We start from the raw sequence: 17,098 nt of genomic DNA, 5'->3' as shown, positions 1-17,098 counted from the left end.
CAGTGAAATATCCCCAAATTATGAAGATATAATGTACAAACACTGACTTACCTTTTGATAAATGCTATTATGTGTCTTGCACATTATAATTTTTAATTGTGTAAAAATATAAAATAAGGAAAGGAAAAACTTTTTAAAAATCCTTCATTATTCCGAGAGAACTACTGTTAATATTATATTAGAGTGGTTCATGTTTCAATACACTTGTATGTATATCACGGACCAGATTAAACTGCTTTAAAATCTCCTTTTTAGACTTAGTATTTGATGGATATCTCTTCATGTCAAAAAATATATTTCTATACTTTGCATAAAATTGCACGTGTAGGCACACTGAAGTTTTAGTATGTATTTAGATTGCTTCCATTTTTTGCAAGTATAAACAATGTTTTGATGCGTACCTTTGTAGCTAATTGATTATATTTCTGTGTAAAAATAGAATACATTCCTAGAAACGGAATTGCTGATTTGAAGGATATGGATGGCCTAATTTTTCTCATTTTGCCACTGACATTTTATTACAAAATAGCATTGCTCAACAGATTAGAATTCTGAAGCCTCTGAGGTGACTGGGTGGCTCAGTTGGTTGAGCATCCTACCGGCTCAGGTCATGATCTCACGGTTCATGGGTTCCAGCCCCACGCTGGGCTCTGTGCTAACAGCTCGGAGCCTGGAGCCTGCTTCTGATTCTGTGTGTGTCTCTCTCTCTGCCCCTTCCCCACCCCTGCTCTGTCTCTCTCTGTCTCTCAAAAAAAAAAATAAAAATGTAGAGGCGCCTGGGTGGCTCAGTCGGTTAAGCATCCCACTTCGGCTCAGGTCATGATCTTGCAGTCCCATGAGTTCGAGCCCCGCTTTGGTCTCTGTGCTGACAGCTCAGAGTCTGGAGCCTACTTCTGCTTTGGTTTCTGTGTCTCCCTCTCTCTCTCTGCCCCTCCCCAGTTTGCACTCTGTCTCTCTCTCAAAAATAAACATTAAAAAATCTAAAAAAAAAAAAAATGTTTAAAAAAAGAATTTTGAAGCCTCTAACTTAGGGCATTCTAATAAAATATAGATATGTTTTAATTAAATACAATATAATAAAATATAAATTAATTTATTTTCATTGTGCCCTCTTCCAATGGGGTAAATCAAATGACCTAAATTTCTGTAATAAACTCACTTTCTCGGAAACACTCACCAATCTATAACAAGAGTTAAATGAATGAAGTATAAGCAGTATACTCAATCTCTCTTCATAAAATAGAAGAATGGCCATTTCCCTAGAAATCCCCTAACCATGAGTCAATGCATTCCTTCTTTCCTTTCTCTTGTTTTAATAAAATAAGCTCCCTTATCTTTTAAGTTTTACTTCCTGAAGTGATCAGACCCACATGTTCCCTAGAGGGAGGCTGAACTATAAATTAAACAGTAGTACATGGAAGGAAATCATCATCTTCTTTGAAAAATGTTACACTAAATTCTAATTAATTATTTAAAATACTTAGAATTCCTTATTTACATTTATTTTAGAAATCTTTTGGAATTTTGGGTGGCCCTTTAATTACTCTCCCCACCCCCAGCCCCAGGAGGAGGTATTTTGCCACAAATATTTGAGCACCTATTACTCCCCAGGCATTTTCTTAGGTACTTTTGATATATCAATGAAGGAAATAAAGATTCCTGCCCTCACAGACCTTACATTTTAACTGGCAGAAACAATGAGCAATAAACGTATCCTCAAATTTTATAATCTATCATGAGGTGATAAATGTTACAAAAGAAAGTAGATTAGGATAAAAGGATAAGAGTAAGGATGTAGGAAGAAGAGGAAGGATGCACTGTTAAATATAGTGATTATGAGGAGTTTCCTTGGAGAAGTTAATTTCCAAGCAAAATTTTAGCAGGTAAAATTGATCTCCATGACCTAATCTTTCTGGACCCATTTTCTTTCCTTCTGGAGCTCATTCTTCATTTTTTTTTTCCTTCTTTGGGGGAAAAGTGAATTGGGGATATCACAGACACTTTAGTGCAAAATGGTTTAATACATTAGACTGAGCAGGAGAATTTACAGTGCAAAAGGAATAATACGCAAAGGAATTAATTTCAGGCAATAGGGTCACTGAAGCTACTAGAAATGCTTACTCAGTGTGTCTCCATTCTCAGTACTATTTTTCTTCTAACTTCTGGACAAATTTATATTTGTTCAGACTTTATACCGTCAAATGATTTAACCTCCAGAGGATGCAGAGATGTGACAATAATATATCTCAGAAACATCTTCAAGATATGTCTGCCACTATTTTTTTGAAGGAAGCTTCAATGGGCTTCCTTCTGACCTTATCTCCTTGGTTTTGGAGATGTTTTTTCACTAGCTACCTACAACCACAGAGGGTAACCAGCAAACGTGAGAAAAGCTGGGAAGTAAGAGGATATTCAGATTACATAAATGATTTATACAATTCAAGTAATATGACCTCACCTCATAAATCTCCATAAGTTTCTAGCTTTTTTCATAAAAGCAAAAGTAAAGGATGCATCAAGTATATAGATATGACATTTAACAATATTTAAGGCTTATTTTCTGGATAGAGTTTCTTTTGTGCCTACATTATCCAAATTCAGCCAAGTACACTAACCAAATTTTCTAGACTCACTTATCTTTCAGAATATATTTTCTGAGCCTTAATTTTGTTTAAACTGCTGCATACACAAAGCAATTATGTAATTCTCTGTTATTTAAATTATATTTAGTTTAAAAATTATATTTAGTTTACATGTGAAAAAAACACAGGCTTCCCTGGGAAACATAATTTAAAATTTTCTCAAAAATTAAGTATTTTTTTCCCAATAACTTTTAGATCACAGCAACTATCATATAAAACCAGAAGTAAATTGAATTAAAATTTATTCGGTAGTGCTCATCTATCAAATGGCAACCAACAGAACTATTATCATCATATATCCTCGTTTGTATTATTACATCCTCCTGCTTCCTATTATTTTAAATATTGCTTGGATGACCCCAAAAGAATATAGTCTTCCCCTATTTCCAAATAGTATACCTTGCAGGCATTCGTGTTATCTTTACCTGTATATGCAAGAACTGTGTTTGGATTAAGCATTAAATTTTTCTACTTAGTAGTGTATTACTCAACAAAAGAAGTCAGCTGATAGTAAGACATATTTAGAGGCTCATTTTTTAAATGGCTTAAATGAGGTTTGATGAAGTTAAAAAAAAAAAAAAAGGTATTTTCTTTGGTTAACAAGTAAACCTAGATAGAGAGAAGCCCATTTGGCTCCATCTGTATGGTAAGTCATGGCGTTTTCTCACATGGTGCGCAAAAGCACCAGCTAAGCTACTCCCACATGCAATTGCACTAACCTGGGCCAAGTTCACCTCTGGGGTTTTGGTTTCCTCATCTGGGAAACAGAGGAACAGCAGTACTTACATGGAGTTGTGTTGGTTGGCAAAGTTAACCTATGTACTGAGCTTAGAATAGTGTTTCCCACCGACTTAATGCCCAATACACCCAGCTAACAGAGGTCTAGTTGTTGAAGATGATGAGGGAGGAGGGCTGAAGGAGGGAGACAAAATGGCAGGTGGAAGAAGAGAAGGAAAGAAATGACAACCAAATGTTGGGAATTTTGATTTAGCATCAAAAGAGTCAAACTAAAGGTACACTTAATTTGTTGTTGATTCGATGGTGAGTTTTCTTTCATTTTTTATTTTTTGTAAAATTTTTAAATGTTTATTTATTTTTGAGAGAGAGGCAGACTTCAAGCAGGGCAGGAGCAGAGAGAGAGGTAGAGAAGGAATCTGAAGCAGGCTCCAGGCTCTGATCTGTCAGCACAGAGCCTGACGCGGGTCTTGAACCCACAAACCGTGAGATCATGACCTGAGCCAAAGTTGTGGGCTTAACCGACTGAGCCACCCAGGCACCCCTAGATGGTAAGTTTTCTTAATTCAAATAGCTGAAAACAAATAAGTCCTATCTCTTCTCACCTGGAGATGAAATAAGAAATCATCCTATTCTATGTATCTGTAGCCACAATAATTGTTTAAAAATTAAGTAGGTGTACATGAAAAATTTTCCCAGTAGTAATTTCCCACTTAATTTTAAAAATGGCTATTTGTTGGAATTTATTTATTTATTTTTTTAATTTTTTTTTAATGTTTATTTATTTTTGAGACAGAGAGAGACAGAGCATGAACGGGGGAGGGTCAGAGAGAGGGAGACACAGAATCTGAAACAGGCTCCAGGCTCTGAGCTGTCAGCACAGAACCTGACGCGGGGCTCGAACTGACAGACCGCAAGATCATGACCTGAGCCGAAGTCGGACGCTTAACCGACTGAGCCACCCAGGCGCCCCTATTTGTTGGAATTTAAATTGATCATTTATTTACACTAATTGCCTTTCCCCAAAAGAATAGTAGGTATTTTTATTATGATGTTTTGTGGTTTTGGTTTTCACCTTTTGCTTTTTTAATCACTGGGGCTTAACCCACATGCCTGGAATAGAGCATTGTGCTCAATAAATTTGTACATGTTTTAAAAGAGGTGAGGGGCGCCTAAGTGGCTTGGTCCGTTGAGCGTCCGACTTCGGCTCAGGTCATGATCTCACCGTCCCTGAGTTTGAGCCCCGCGTCGGGCTCTGTGCTGACAGCTCAGAGCCTGGAGCCTGTTTCAGATTCTGTGTCTCCCTCTCTCTCTCTGCCCCTCCCCTGTTCACGCTCTGTCTCTCTCTGTCTCAATAAACGTTAAAAAAATTTTTTTAAATAAATAAAATAAAAGAGGTGAATGGAGTAATTAAACACATTTCCCTCACATGTTTCTAAACTGCCTACTAAAAATCAAACAATCAAACATTACTGGCAAAAGTAAACAGTTTGTTTTCAAACTACTATTTAATTTTTAAAGAGTAGGCACACAATTTGTCAGAAATATCCAGGCAGCATTTTTCATAGTTCCATACTTAAAGAGATATTCCTTTTTTTTAAAAAAAAATGTTTATTTATTTTTGAGAGAGAGAGAGAGCACGTGCAAGCGGTGGGGGGGGGGGGGGGAGAGAGAGAGGGAGACAGAGGATCCGAGCGGGCTCTGCTCTGACAGCAGAGTTGAGGAGATATTCCTTAACTGTAAAATGGGAACATACAAAACCTGAATCCATATTTGGTCACTGAATTCCTGCTGTATGCCAGAGGGACCTGGCTTTCAGGTAAAGAAGTTTCCCAGAGAGGTATGGAAACGGGTGTTCTGTGATGATAGACCCTGATTACAGGCATTTTGAAAATAAAGCCTCAAAATCAGAAGGAAAAGGCCAGCATACATGATACAATCAAACTGACCAGTGGCAGTTTAAAGGGGTACTGAACCTTTAAAAACCATCATGACAGAACATGCTTAATTAAAAGACAGACCGTAGATGTTGTCTTGACAATGAACCCCAAGGTGGTCTATTTTAGTGCACTGTAAGCACATCATAAATGCTGAATGGTGTCCAACCATTACTAAAATTGAAATCTCCCACTATAAAACACAGATAACTATATATAATATCTAAACAGTTAAAAATTCACATTGTTTTTTTCTTTTTTCTGAGTGGCTGTGAAGTATTAATGACCTCTCAATTTTCAATAGTTGATTCCCACTAAGTCTGAATCTCCAGAGAAACTGGTTTGAGGCAGCTACCGCAGGGAGAGACAGACCCTTTAAATGCAGTGACAGCTCTCTGCTTGGAGTCTCTTGCAGTTAGTAAAGGTTCCTCCTGAAGTCAAGGTGTTTGCTCATCTGAGTACTGTAAACAGTAACAGTAAATGCTGTCAAGAGTGACACAGATGGCAGCAAAGTGACATCATTCTTAATATATAATTGCAATTTTTTTCCTTTGTACAAGTTGCCATGAGAGTCTAATGAGAGTCTCATTAGTAACTGCCTGAATTCTGAAGACACGTCCACAAACGTCTCACATGAACCCTTTTCAGTAGCTTCATCAGACACATGAATTCACTTAGATCCCTCTGTGTGCCCTTCAACATTAACTCACCTTGTAAGCAGAGTCACAGCTCTTTTAAGATAAATAGGTTGCTCAAAATTTCTGAGGCTCTGAGTTTCTGCAATAGATGTGCGAGTTGGTGAATAAAACCACCTTTAAGAAAGTCATAGCTAAAATCACCTGTGAAAGTGCTTGAAAAGTCCAGGAAAACAAAACAAAAAATGAGCAGTACTAATACACATGCATCTTGCCAATGACGATGCTAAACTGGCTTCCTTTGGAAAGAAGGTCATAGGTCCTTCTCTTTAGGGAAAAGCACGTAATGTGATTCTTGCAAGCCTACCTGCGTTCACGTCCCTGCTCTGATGATTAACAACTGAGGGATTTGAGACAGCGTTTTAAAGTCTTGAAGACTCATTTATTTCCCTTGTTTATAAAATCAGGACAATGAACAAATCTATTGTCTACAGTGGCTGTAAGGATTAGGGGAAACAATGAGTATAAAGCACTTAGGACTGTGACTGAGGAACCAATGGTAAGTGTGCAATATATATGAGCTGTTACATTCACAACTGAACGACCTGATGAGCATTCTCATCTGGTTTTTACATTTAATTTTGGCATTACAAACATTTATCTACAGTTTATAGCACTGACTTTATTTTTTTTATTATTATTTTTTTTAACATTTATTTATTTTTGAGACAGAGAGAGATGGAGCATGAACAGGGGAGGGGCAGAGCGAGAGGGAGACACAGAATCCGAAGCAGGCTCCAGGCTCTGAGCCATCAGCCCAGAGCCTGACGCGGGGCTCGAACTCACCGATCGCGAGATCGTGACCTGAGCTGAAGTCGGACGCTCAACCGACTGAGCCACCCAGGCGCCCCTATAGCACTGACTTTAAACAGCGCCACATCTACCCGACTTTTAGACACTTGCGAAAGGATTCAACCTTGTCCTGAATCCAATCCAGTAACTGTTTTTGGTATATGAAACTGGTAATCCAACAGCAGTGTTTTTAATTGTTTCATTATATCCATGTACACAGAGAAATGACATAAAAGAACTCTGACTCTTCCAAAAGGAGATGCTATAATATACTGCTCTATCTTCTGCCTTTGCTGATATGTAAAAAAAAAAAAAGTCCATTTCAACAGAGCTTATATTGTGTTAAATGGTGACATAAAAAATAGTGACGTAATAAATTCTGGTTACATAAATTCTGACATAATAAATACTGGTTACAGAAAAAAAGTCTGTGAATATGTATGTGTTCTACTCTTTAGAAATTAAAAATGTGAAGGATTATAAATATACATATATATACATACACGTACACACATACACTGAGGGAAAGAGAGAGAAGAAAAGGACAACAATCTACCAGGCTCTTCCCTAGGAAATTTTTACAAAGGCTAGAATCTACTAAGACAAAACGAACATTAACCAATAGTAGAAATACATGATCATAAACCCTGGTATGTACTATGAAGAAAAATCAGCTTTGGAGGTGAGAGAAGCTTTCCTTTAAGAAGTAACTCTTGTTCTGGGGTGCCTGGGTGGCTCAGTTGGTTGGGCGTCTGAGTTCAGCTCAGGTCATGATCTCACAGTTCATGAGTTTGAGCCCCGTATCGGGCTCTGTGCTGACGGCTCAGAGCGTGGAGCCGGCTGTGGGTTCTGTGTCTCCCTCTCTCTCCGCCCCTCCCCCACTCATCCTCTTGTCTCTCTCTCAAAAATAAACATTAAAAAAATTTAAAAAAGAAATAAAAAAGAGGTAACATTTGTTTTGCCATCTCAAGGCTGAAAGATGTTTCCTTTTATGGGTAGGGGATAGGGAGAGGGAAGATGAGAACTGCTAAGCACAGGTGTTATTCTCACACATAAAATTCAAAGTTTTCAGGAACTGAAAACTGGCCCATTGAGGCTGAGCGCTGAGAGAAAGCGGGAGCTGTGGACCGAAAGGTCCCTATGTTTGAGTGATTTGAAAACTGATCACAAAGAATTCCAAGAAGGCAACAATTTAATATTTCAGGATTCGACAATGAATGGCAAGCAGATCAGAACAGGCAATGGACCCATAGCCACAGCGACAAGGAGATACAAAAAATACTGCAGAATATTTGCCTGTGCCTGGAATAGAAAGATCTTGCAGGCGGACATAGATGTCGGTGTGTAAACTCCTTCACATACCTACCAGTGAGCTCTTTTCGTACGGCTCTCCCGGAACCTGGATCATGTCTGCTGAGCAGACCTCAGTATCTTTTGACATAAAAAAGGTGCTCCGTTTTACTAGACACGAAAACACCGTTTTCCCACCATTTCCTCTTTAATGAACAGGGAGGAAAAGAAGCAGATGGAGAAGCTGCAAGTACTCATGTCTTCTGAGTTGTCACCCTCTGAACTGGGCCAGTTGTACAGATTTCCTAAAGTGTGTTTTCCTGTTGATGTGCACACACCATCAGTTCATACCTACTGCTTTCCAGCACACTGAAGAGAAGCATGTGTTCAAGTCCCTTATCCTGTGGACAGGAGAGAGAGCCAAAAGGACATCGTTCCTTGCGAACAGCAGCAATGTCTAGCTAACATCTGCCCCAACTAGGTCTGGGTGTGCTAAAAGGGAGAATACAGATTTTCTAATGTCGCCTCTGGCTCTGATTTTACCGTGCGAAGCTCCTTCTCTGAGACACCCAATTAAATAATTTGTCTCTATGCTTCGTCTTCATTCTCGAAAATTACAGAAAGTATTTGCAAGTATCTCAAGTAAAACAAAAACCTGGCTTGATTTCAGGGGGATGCTTCAAATCATCAAAGAAAAACCCCAAGATAAGGCTAGGACCTGGCCTATCACCTGGCTGCTCAGCAGACATGGTCCAGGTTCTGGGAGAGCCCTATGGAAAGAGCTCACTGGCAGGCATGCGAGGGGGTTCACACACGGACATCTACTGCCACCTGCAAGAATAACTTCAAATGCTAGTGAGCTTATCAGCTCATGCACTATGCCTACCTCTATCTTTCGGGGTGACTGGCAGGTCTTTCTACAGAAGAAGGTCTCAATCCTAACAATGATCAAATTTACCCATTTTTATCTGCATATTAATTTGTTTATTTGTACTGAAGAAGTTTCTAGGTATGACAATATGGTTTCCTTTTTATACGTATATTATATTTGCCCCTATTTCCATCTTAAAAAAAAAACAGTAAACTGACACCAGAAGAGCAGGATTGGAGCCCTGACCTTTCAGCTTCCTACATATAATCCCCCAGGACAGTCATTTCACCTCTGGAAACTCAGCTCGATCATTAAAAACAAGCCTCAAACAACATTGAGCTCACTTATATGTGGGGTCTACAAAGGGCAAACTCAGAGAAACAGAGCAGAGTGGTGGTTCCCAGGATGTGAGGGTGGGGGAAATGGGGAGTTATTGTGCAAAGGGTAAGACAGTCAGTTGTAAGATTAACAAGTTGATTATAACTAATAACACTGGGTCATATACTTGAAGATCTAAGAGAGTAGATCTTAAATGTTCTTACCAGAACAAAGAAAGGGTAACTGTGTGATAGGAGAGAAGTGGTAGCTAATGCTATGGTGGCAATCATTTCACACTTGATCAATGTGTCTAATCAACACACTGGCACACCTTAAACTTACACAGTGTTATGTATCAATTATATCTCAATAAAGCAGGGAAAAAATGAGCTGGAAATGACTTTTCCTATCTCAGCACTCAACTGAAAGTGCATAGAGGAAAGGACTTTGGAAGTTTTAAACAATTTTTATAATATCGAGTACCATTAATAGATAACAACCTACTTGAACAAGGGTCAGAATGATATAGAAATTTAGTTATATGGCCTCAATGAATATGAAAATCTATTAAAACATGGCAAAACATGGTGCATTCTTTTGTTTGTTCTCATTTATTTTCATAAAATAGATAAGGAGAAACTGCTGCTACTCTTTCAAACAATGCATAGGGATGAGGGGAGAGGGAACCAGAAAAGTATAATGTAAGTTTGATTCCAAAGTGGGACGTGAGCAGAAAACCAGCATAATGAAAGTAACAGTCTTCCCTTGATCCGCAAAATAGAGAGACTGGGACAAGCCTGACACACAGAACCCAACCAGGGTGCTGTTTGAGCAGCACAAAAGAAAGTGCTAAGAACCAGAATGAAAGAAGAAGAGAGTCTAAGAGGCACTTCAAATTTAAAGAACTGGTCTCAGTTGCACAGAATGGACAAAAGAGAAAAACAAGTGACAGTGACAGTGAAGTGACTCATCTACACCAATGAGGGAACATTTAGTCTATGTAGACTTCAATGACCTACTATTACTCAAAAGAGAACTTCATTATCTTTCAGGTGGGTTGGGGAAGAGAAGAGTCAAAAAACTCTGACTCTAGAGTAAAATTAATAATAGCTACCATTTATTATTAAGCAGTTACTTTTCAAAATCTGTGTTAAACATTTTCAGACAGTTTTCGACATATTATAACAACAACTGTATACAGTAGGTATAATGTTTTCTTACGCAGGGAGGCTTGGATAGTTGAGACAACGTGGGAATATGAACAATAATGACTGATTTGTGACTAGCAAATTCAACTAGATACATTAATTTCAAAACTGGAAGGTCCAAATGTTTCTATGTTTGAGTTACAGGCAGAAAATATCCTGATAACTCTGATAAGAGTTAGTAGTATGATAAGACTTTATTTGAAGCAAAGGAGCACATCTTACTTTTCTACCCTCAGTGGCTGAAGGACTACACTATGCTCATTAAAAACAAGCTTAACTAAAGAATGAAAAAAGGAATAAATCAATGAATGAAAAAGTATGCTGCCCTGCTGTAGGTACATCAAATAAAACCATACTAAACATACATAAATTCTTTACTCAAGATGATCAACAGCCTTCTAGAGGAATTTGCTCCAACATGTTATCAACTAACAATGCGATTACATTATTTTCAAATCTCATACCAAAATTTTGATCCAAGTATTTATCTCATACCTTTTAGTGAAACAGAGAAGGGATAAGACATGTACCAAATAGCACTTGAGAATTTCACATCTATTTTTAATTCGTTTCTTGGACCACTCAACTCTAGGCAAAATAATTAGTTGTTAGGTACTTTTTTGGTTTGTTTTTTTATAAACTTTCAACCATCTTAGATTTTTTTCAGTGTTTTGAATCCATCCTTATGCTTCAGTGAAGTTAGGTCAATCTAAATTTGCACCCATTAACTTGATGCAATTATCTGTTTTGCCAGGGATGACGGAAGGATAACAGAGATAATTAAACCCAGTGCTTAGGTGCTCTTCTATTATGTATATCCTGACTTTGTTTTCTCTGAAATCATGATTATTTTTTTTTCATCACTTTGGAACCATGGCTTCTAGAAAAGACCATCTGAAGATTGAAAAACCAACAAAACAAGATTTGAGGTAGATTCAGAGGTCTCTTTTGCTTTTTCATATATATTTAGGGTCTAGATCAGAGGTTAGTAAATGGGTTAAATCCAGCCCACTGCCCCTTGGATTGTCTGGTCTGAGAGCAAGGAATAATTTTTACATTTTAGATGGTTACATTTTAACAGTTATATAGCTACCTACATAATATCCTCATTATTGACTCTTGGCCTACAGCACCTGAATTATGTACTATCTGGCCCTTTAAGAGAACATTTGCTGATCCTTAGTTTAGATGATTTTTTTTTCTTAAAAAGAGGAACTTAAAGCTTGTGTGAAATGGTTACATGATTGGTAAGAGTGTAATTGTATATGGAGTTTACAGTGAAGCATTTTTGGCTCCTACCGCTGAAAATTTTCTGTCTGGAATCTGTTACTTAGAGTTTTATTTGTCATTAAATGTTTGGTATTCCTTCTCATGGAGGATATATGGCCATTTCCTACTAAACAAACAAACAAAAAGTGTTATATATAACTTCTATAAACAACAATTTATGTAGTTTCTCAAAAAGACCAAAGAGGAAGATAGAGATGTTTGGTACTTACTGAGACACACACACACACAACAAATCACAGATTTAGTTTTTCATAAAAAGTTAAAACAGGAAGTGTCTTGTACCATTGGTTGCAGTGATCCTCCCTGGACTAGAGGATGAAGTTGAGAGGAGGCATCAGAATCTCCCAAGGAGCATTTTAAAGTTAAGCTCCTCCGAATTTTCCTCTCCAGCCCCCAGGAAGTGAGATCTCTTTGCTGTGCTAAGCAAATACTCTTCCAGGGAGAGCATAGTAACCCCTCAGAGGTGCTGACTGGGTTGGAAACCAATGAGCTGCTTTAATCCCTCTCAACACAGAAAACTGAACAATGTTCTCTATTCCAGATACTAAATGGTACCCAAGACAATATGGTCTCCAACAAAAGGGATGCTCAGACAAAAAAAGAATCAAAGTTAACACCTGCACTACAACACTAGTTTAACTAATAGTATTCTTCTTGCAGAGGTACATAATTCTTGATGTAAACATATATATGTATATATATACACACACACCCATATGGTTTGTTTCATGTTACCAGGAAAAAAACATTTTGAATGATTTAAGTTATTAACACTTGAATGGGTTAAGAATACTGTTCAGAAATAAAGATAAATTAGTGAGTCAAAGGATACTGATGTGTAATTAAAAATGCATTGTTTCGTAAAGTAGAATGTAACAATATTCTTAGCCTACTTTGACAAAGTTCTCACACCAGTGGAGTTTGAATATTTTTAGATAGTTTGACCTTCTCTGGGGAAAATATGGCCAATCCAAACAAATCACTTGATAATTTAATTTTTGAAAACTGCTGATACACTCCTCTTAAAGTGTAATTTTTCATCTTTGTATTTAGCAGTGATTTAAATTGATAATGGCTAGGACATACACTCTAAATCTGGTTAAAACACATAATGACTATTTAGCCATGATAGATTTTACTGTGCTCTCAAAATTTTAAACTTATTGTCATAGGATTTTCATCCAGAAATTTGGGGATTTCTATATTATGGATGGGAAAACCTGTGGGGACATGCATGATGCTTTCATAAATTCACAAAGCAAGTGGCTTAAAAATAACCCTATACTAAGTTACACTGTTTAAAATCTTGCTTTTGATGTCTGCCTTCTCTGTAACTCTACCAGGCAAAATAAAAATTACGAAGGTATTAATAAGGCAGACAGATTCAAATCCCAAAGTAAGCTTTAGTGCCTAAATACTCATTTGATTTAAGCCATAATTTCCAAATCTCCACTTCTCTTCTTAATATGTAAATGAGCCCTGTGAGTAACAGAAATGGCTCATGGAACATGAAACCATGCTCAACCATACAAACCCAAGGAAGGGAAAAGTTATTTCTAGTGCTTAATATTTAACCCTGACCATTTCCATGGAAAAAGATATTTAAAAGAAATCATTATCATGTGACTGCATAATAAGACCTGTTAGGATTGAATGCTAATGATTGGAATATATTGGGGGGGGGGAGCATGAAAGCATCACCCACTTGATATAACAAAATGAAATCAGTGAGGTTAGGAAATGAAAGCAGAGAATAACAATGTGTTTCTTCTCTTCTGCCCACCCAGGTAATCACTCCCTGTATCTCCATTTCGACGTGACAGATTGGTGTTCCAGTATGAAAACCCATATACAGTATATGGCTTTGCTTTATCTAGTTGGTTGTGCCCATCCATACAAGTTAAATGCAAATTTCACCAGAATAAGAGAGAAGAAAAAGGGAGAGAATTTTGTTAGATCAAAATGCTCAACGTGCCTGCAGAGATGACCCATCGTTCCAAAAGGTTTAAAGTCTCAGGTGGCTGTGGTATTTCGGTCCACAGCCAAAGTACTGGGCTCCCCGCGCTAGGATGCTCTCCTGCGAGGCAGCCTTCGCCACAGTAGACACCAAAATTTTGAGAAAATGAAAGAAAAAAAAAACATTCCAATTTTACTTCATTTCAAATGAATAAATGCACTTGATTCAATTGCTCAAGAAATTGTCTCAAGATAAGTTGAGTTTTTGCACACTAAAAAGGCTCAGCTGTTTTATGGGTCTGCGAGGTGTGTCAATCATAAAGGAGTCCAGGTTTGCCGTCAGTTCCTAAGGCCTCCGGCTCTTTGAACGTCGCGGAAGCCTTAGTGGTCCCCCGGGCCCCACTCCGCGTGGGAGTCGCCCAGCCTGCAGAGCTCCGGAACCGCCCCGGCGCTGGCAGAGCATTCCCACGCTCAGGCCGGGTCGGGAGGCCGCGGTGACCCCAGGGGCTCCTCCGCCTGGTTTTCGCCCTCGCAGCCCCGCCCCGGCCGCCCCTCCTCTCCGGGTCCCAGCTCCGGAGCGTGGGAGCGCAGCTGCAGCCGGGAGCGGCGGCCGGAGGCATCTCCGAGGATGCGCGCCCACGACCCAGGCAGGAAGCGGAGGACGCAGCGAGGCGCGCGGTGCAGCGCCGGGGCCGCCCCGGGACCCCCGCCGACCCTGCCCCCACCCCCCGCCCCCGCCGCCCCACACACGCGAGCAAGCGCGCGCGCAGAGCCCGTGCTAGGGGAGCCAGTCACTTACTTGATGTCTTCCCACACCTCCGGGCCGTAATTGCGGATCACCAGCAGCTCCAGCGCGTGATTCACAAATCCGTACTGCAGGGACAGGGGAAACCTGAGCGTCAGGGACCCTCAGTAGGTGGGCAGGGGCTTGAGGGCGAGGCTGCAGCCTCAGCGGCCACGGCTCTGGTTTAACCTTGTGCCCTACCCCGTGGCTCCGCTCGGTTCGAAGCACTCGGTGTTAAAGAGGGGCATCCGAGGCGCGCCACCTCCGCCCCAATAAAGGGCAGATCCTCTCCGTCCCCGGCCGCCCCACCGCCTGGACACCTTCTTACCCCTCCACTCACCTGTCACCAGTCCGAGGCAAGTCGGGCATCCGGGAAAATGTGGCGAGGGGGACGCGAACCCGGCACCTCCCCGCCACTGGCCCTCAGCCACTCACACTGATGGGGTCAGCCTGAGCCGAGAAGCCCTCGCGCCTCAGCCGCACGTTCCCTTCCCGAGTCTGGGGAGTCGCTGCGCGATGCAGAGTGGCGGACCCTCCCCTAAGAAGCAAAGGCACTCACCGCCCCTGTCGCGACCCCCAGCGTTCCACTACCCACCCCACCCCCCACCCCCCGCCCTGGACACAGGCAAAAAGGCGAGACGGCTCCTGCGACCCACGGTGCGCTTCCCCGGCCCCCGCGCCGAGCTCCGGTGGCGCGGCCGGCTCCCTTGGGCGACCAGGCCCGGCGCAGCGCGGTGTGATGTTCCAGCCCGACCCGGCTGGAAGCACTCACCATGGTGTCTGCGACCGGAGCCGAAGAGGCAGCCCCCACGCAGAGGCACGGCCGAAGGGACCCGGGTGGCGGCTGCAGCAGCGACAGCGCAACAGGACCGCGGCGGCAGCATAGAGCTGGAAGCGGCGCAGCCGCCTGGGCCGGCCCTGATTGCCACCTCCTCGCAGCCAATGAGGAGTCGAGCCGCTGGAGGCTGGTCATTGCCTCCCAGTTTTCAACCAATCAGCGACAGAGGAGGGAATTCGGTTGCTCGCAGGGCTGCTGCGCTCCAGTGCCTTCCAACCCCCGCCCTGGTGACAAGGTTTTTTTATTTGAGGCCATTACAATGACGACGGAGAAGCTCCAGTCTTGCTTCTTGCATGAATTCTGGGTGAGGAAGATTGCAGCTGTTGTGGTCGCACCAAATGTATTCTTACGCAAAGACTTGCCTTCAGGGGTAACAAAAACTAAGGGTGTGTGTGTGTGTGTGTGTGTGTGTGTGTGTGTGTTGCAATGGTCAAGCCCTAAAAAGGAATACGCCCCATAGTCAGCATCCTCGTGTTCATCCTTGTTTTGCAGATAAGAATTTCCTTTGTGGCTTGATCCCTCAACAGCTGTTGGCAAACTGAAAGCTAATAGTACTGAGCTTAACACATATTATTTGTAGTTAATGAGACTAGTTGAGTGAGCCAGCTAAAATAATGAGTTTGGTGAGCATAATAATACAGTTTGGTGAACATTGTGTCAAACCCAACTCTGCCCATTACTAAACATCCCTACAAGATTCAGTGTTCTGTGTTTGATCCTGATGGGACACCTGACCCCACCCCATAGGCGGTATCCATGACTCCAGGGAGTTTTTAACCGTCCAGAATTGAATTTTCCTCCTCTTTCTGAAAGGTAACACATGAACTGGAAAAAGCCCAGTACAAAATGAGCAATGTTTGAATTAATCTATCTCCCAGTCTACATTCTACCAGGCACTCAGGTTAGTTAATATTCTGAGCCCCACCGCAGAGAAAAGATGAGAGGAACAGGAACTGTCTGTTGATTAAAACTCTGTGCCTGATGTGCATGGATATGGTTAACTAGTGTTAGGTCAAAAGTGAGGAAGGAAAAGCAAGCATTGCTTCTAGGTCACCAGTCTCAAGTGGACCTGAGAAGCCAGGACACTATTCTATAATGTGAACAGTTTACTGTGAGAACAATCTCAATACCATTAGAGAAAATGCCAAAGCAATAAAACTGTACTGGGATTGGTACCCAGAGACCTATGCTGAAGTGTAATTGATAAAGAAATACTTATATAGAAAACTAACAAAACAACAAATAACTTATAAAAACACTGATTTTATCAATGATGAAAGGATAGAATAATTAGAGTCTTTTATACAATGGAACACTTTATACCATAATTAAAATACAAAGCCATTATTTAGTATTAACTATTGATTTTTAACCATTGAAATAGCCTATTACTCTCTACAACTCTGGAAAAAGATACATAACAATACAGAATAATATGTTGTTCAATAAACAACTGACATATGAATGTAATTAGCCTCAATTTTTTAATGGTTATATAGAATAAAATGCTATTTGGTTAATAAGAAAACACACACACACACACACACACACACACACACACACATTGCTATAAGCATAATCTTTGGGAAGGTGCATAGGAAGGTTTCGATATGTCTATTTTCTTCTATTGGAACCAGTGGCTGGAGACACCACGACTCTTGCAATTTGTATTATGACCTTCTGTACCCATTGATATTTTTCTATGAAGATGTAACAATTTTTTAACCTGTTAAAAAGAATTT

At 40.5% G+C, this 17,098-nt stretch overlaps 1 protein-coding gene across 1 annotated transcript in view; it reads right to left on the bottom strand.

Annotated features, from left to right (window-relative positions):
• GUCY1B1 (guanylate cyclase 1 soluble subunit beta 1) overlaps positions 1 to 15,524 on the bottom strand; it is a 48,599-nt gene extending 33,075 nt beyond the window's left edge. Inside the window, exons 1-2 of the mRNA XM_049632323.1 lie at positions 15,291 to 15,524; positions 14,534 to 14,607 (exon numbers count right to left, since the gene is read on the bottom strand). Coding sequence (XP_049488280.1) covers positions 14,534 to 14,607; positions 15,291 to 15,491 — 275 coding nt within the window. The 5' untranslated portion in view covers positions 15,492 to 15,524. The remainder of the gene's footprint in view (positions 1 to 14,533; positions 14,608 to 15,290) is intronic.
• Positions 15,525 to 17,098: the final 1,574 nt, after the last annotated feature.

Source organism: Panthera uncia, chromosome B1, assembly GCF_023721935.1.
Source record: "Panthera uncia isolate 11264 chromosome B1, Puncia_PCG_1.0, whole genome shotgun sequence".
NCBI lineage: Eukaryota > Metazoa > Chordata > Mammalia > Carnivora > Felidae > Panthera > Panthera uncia.
This window is presented reverse-complemented; position numbering and strand designations above follow the sequence as displayed.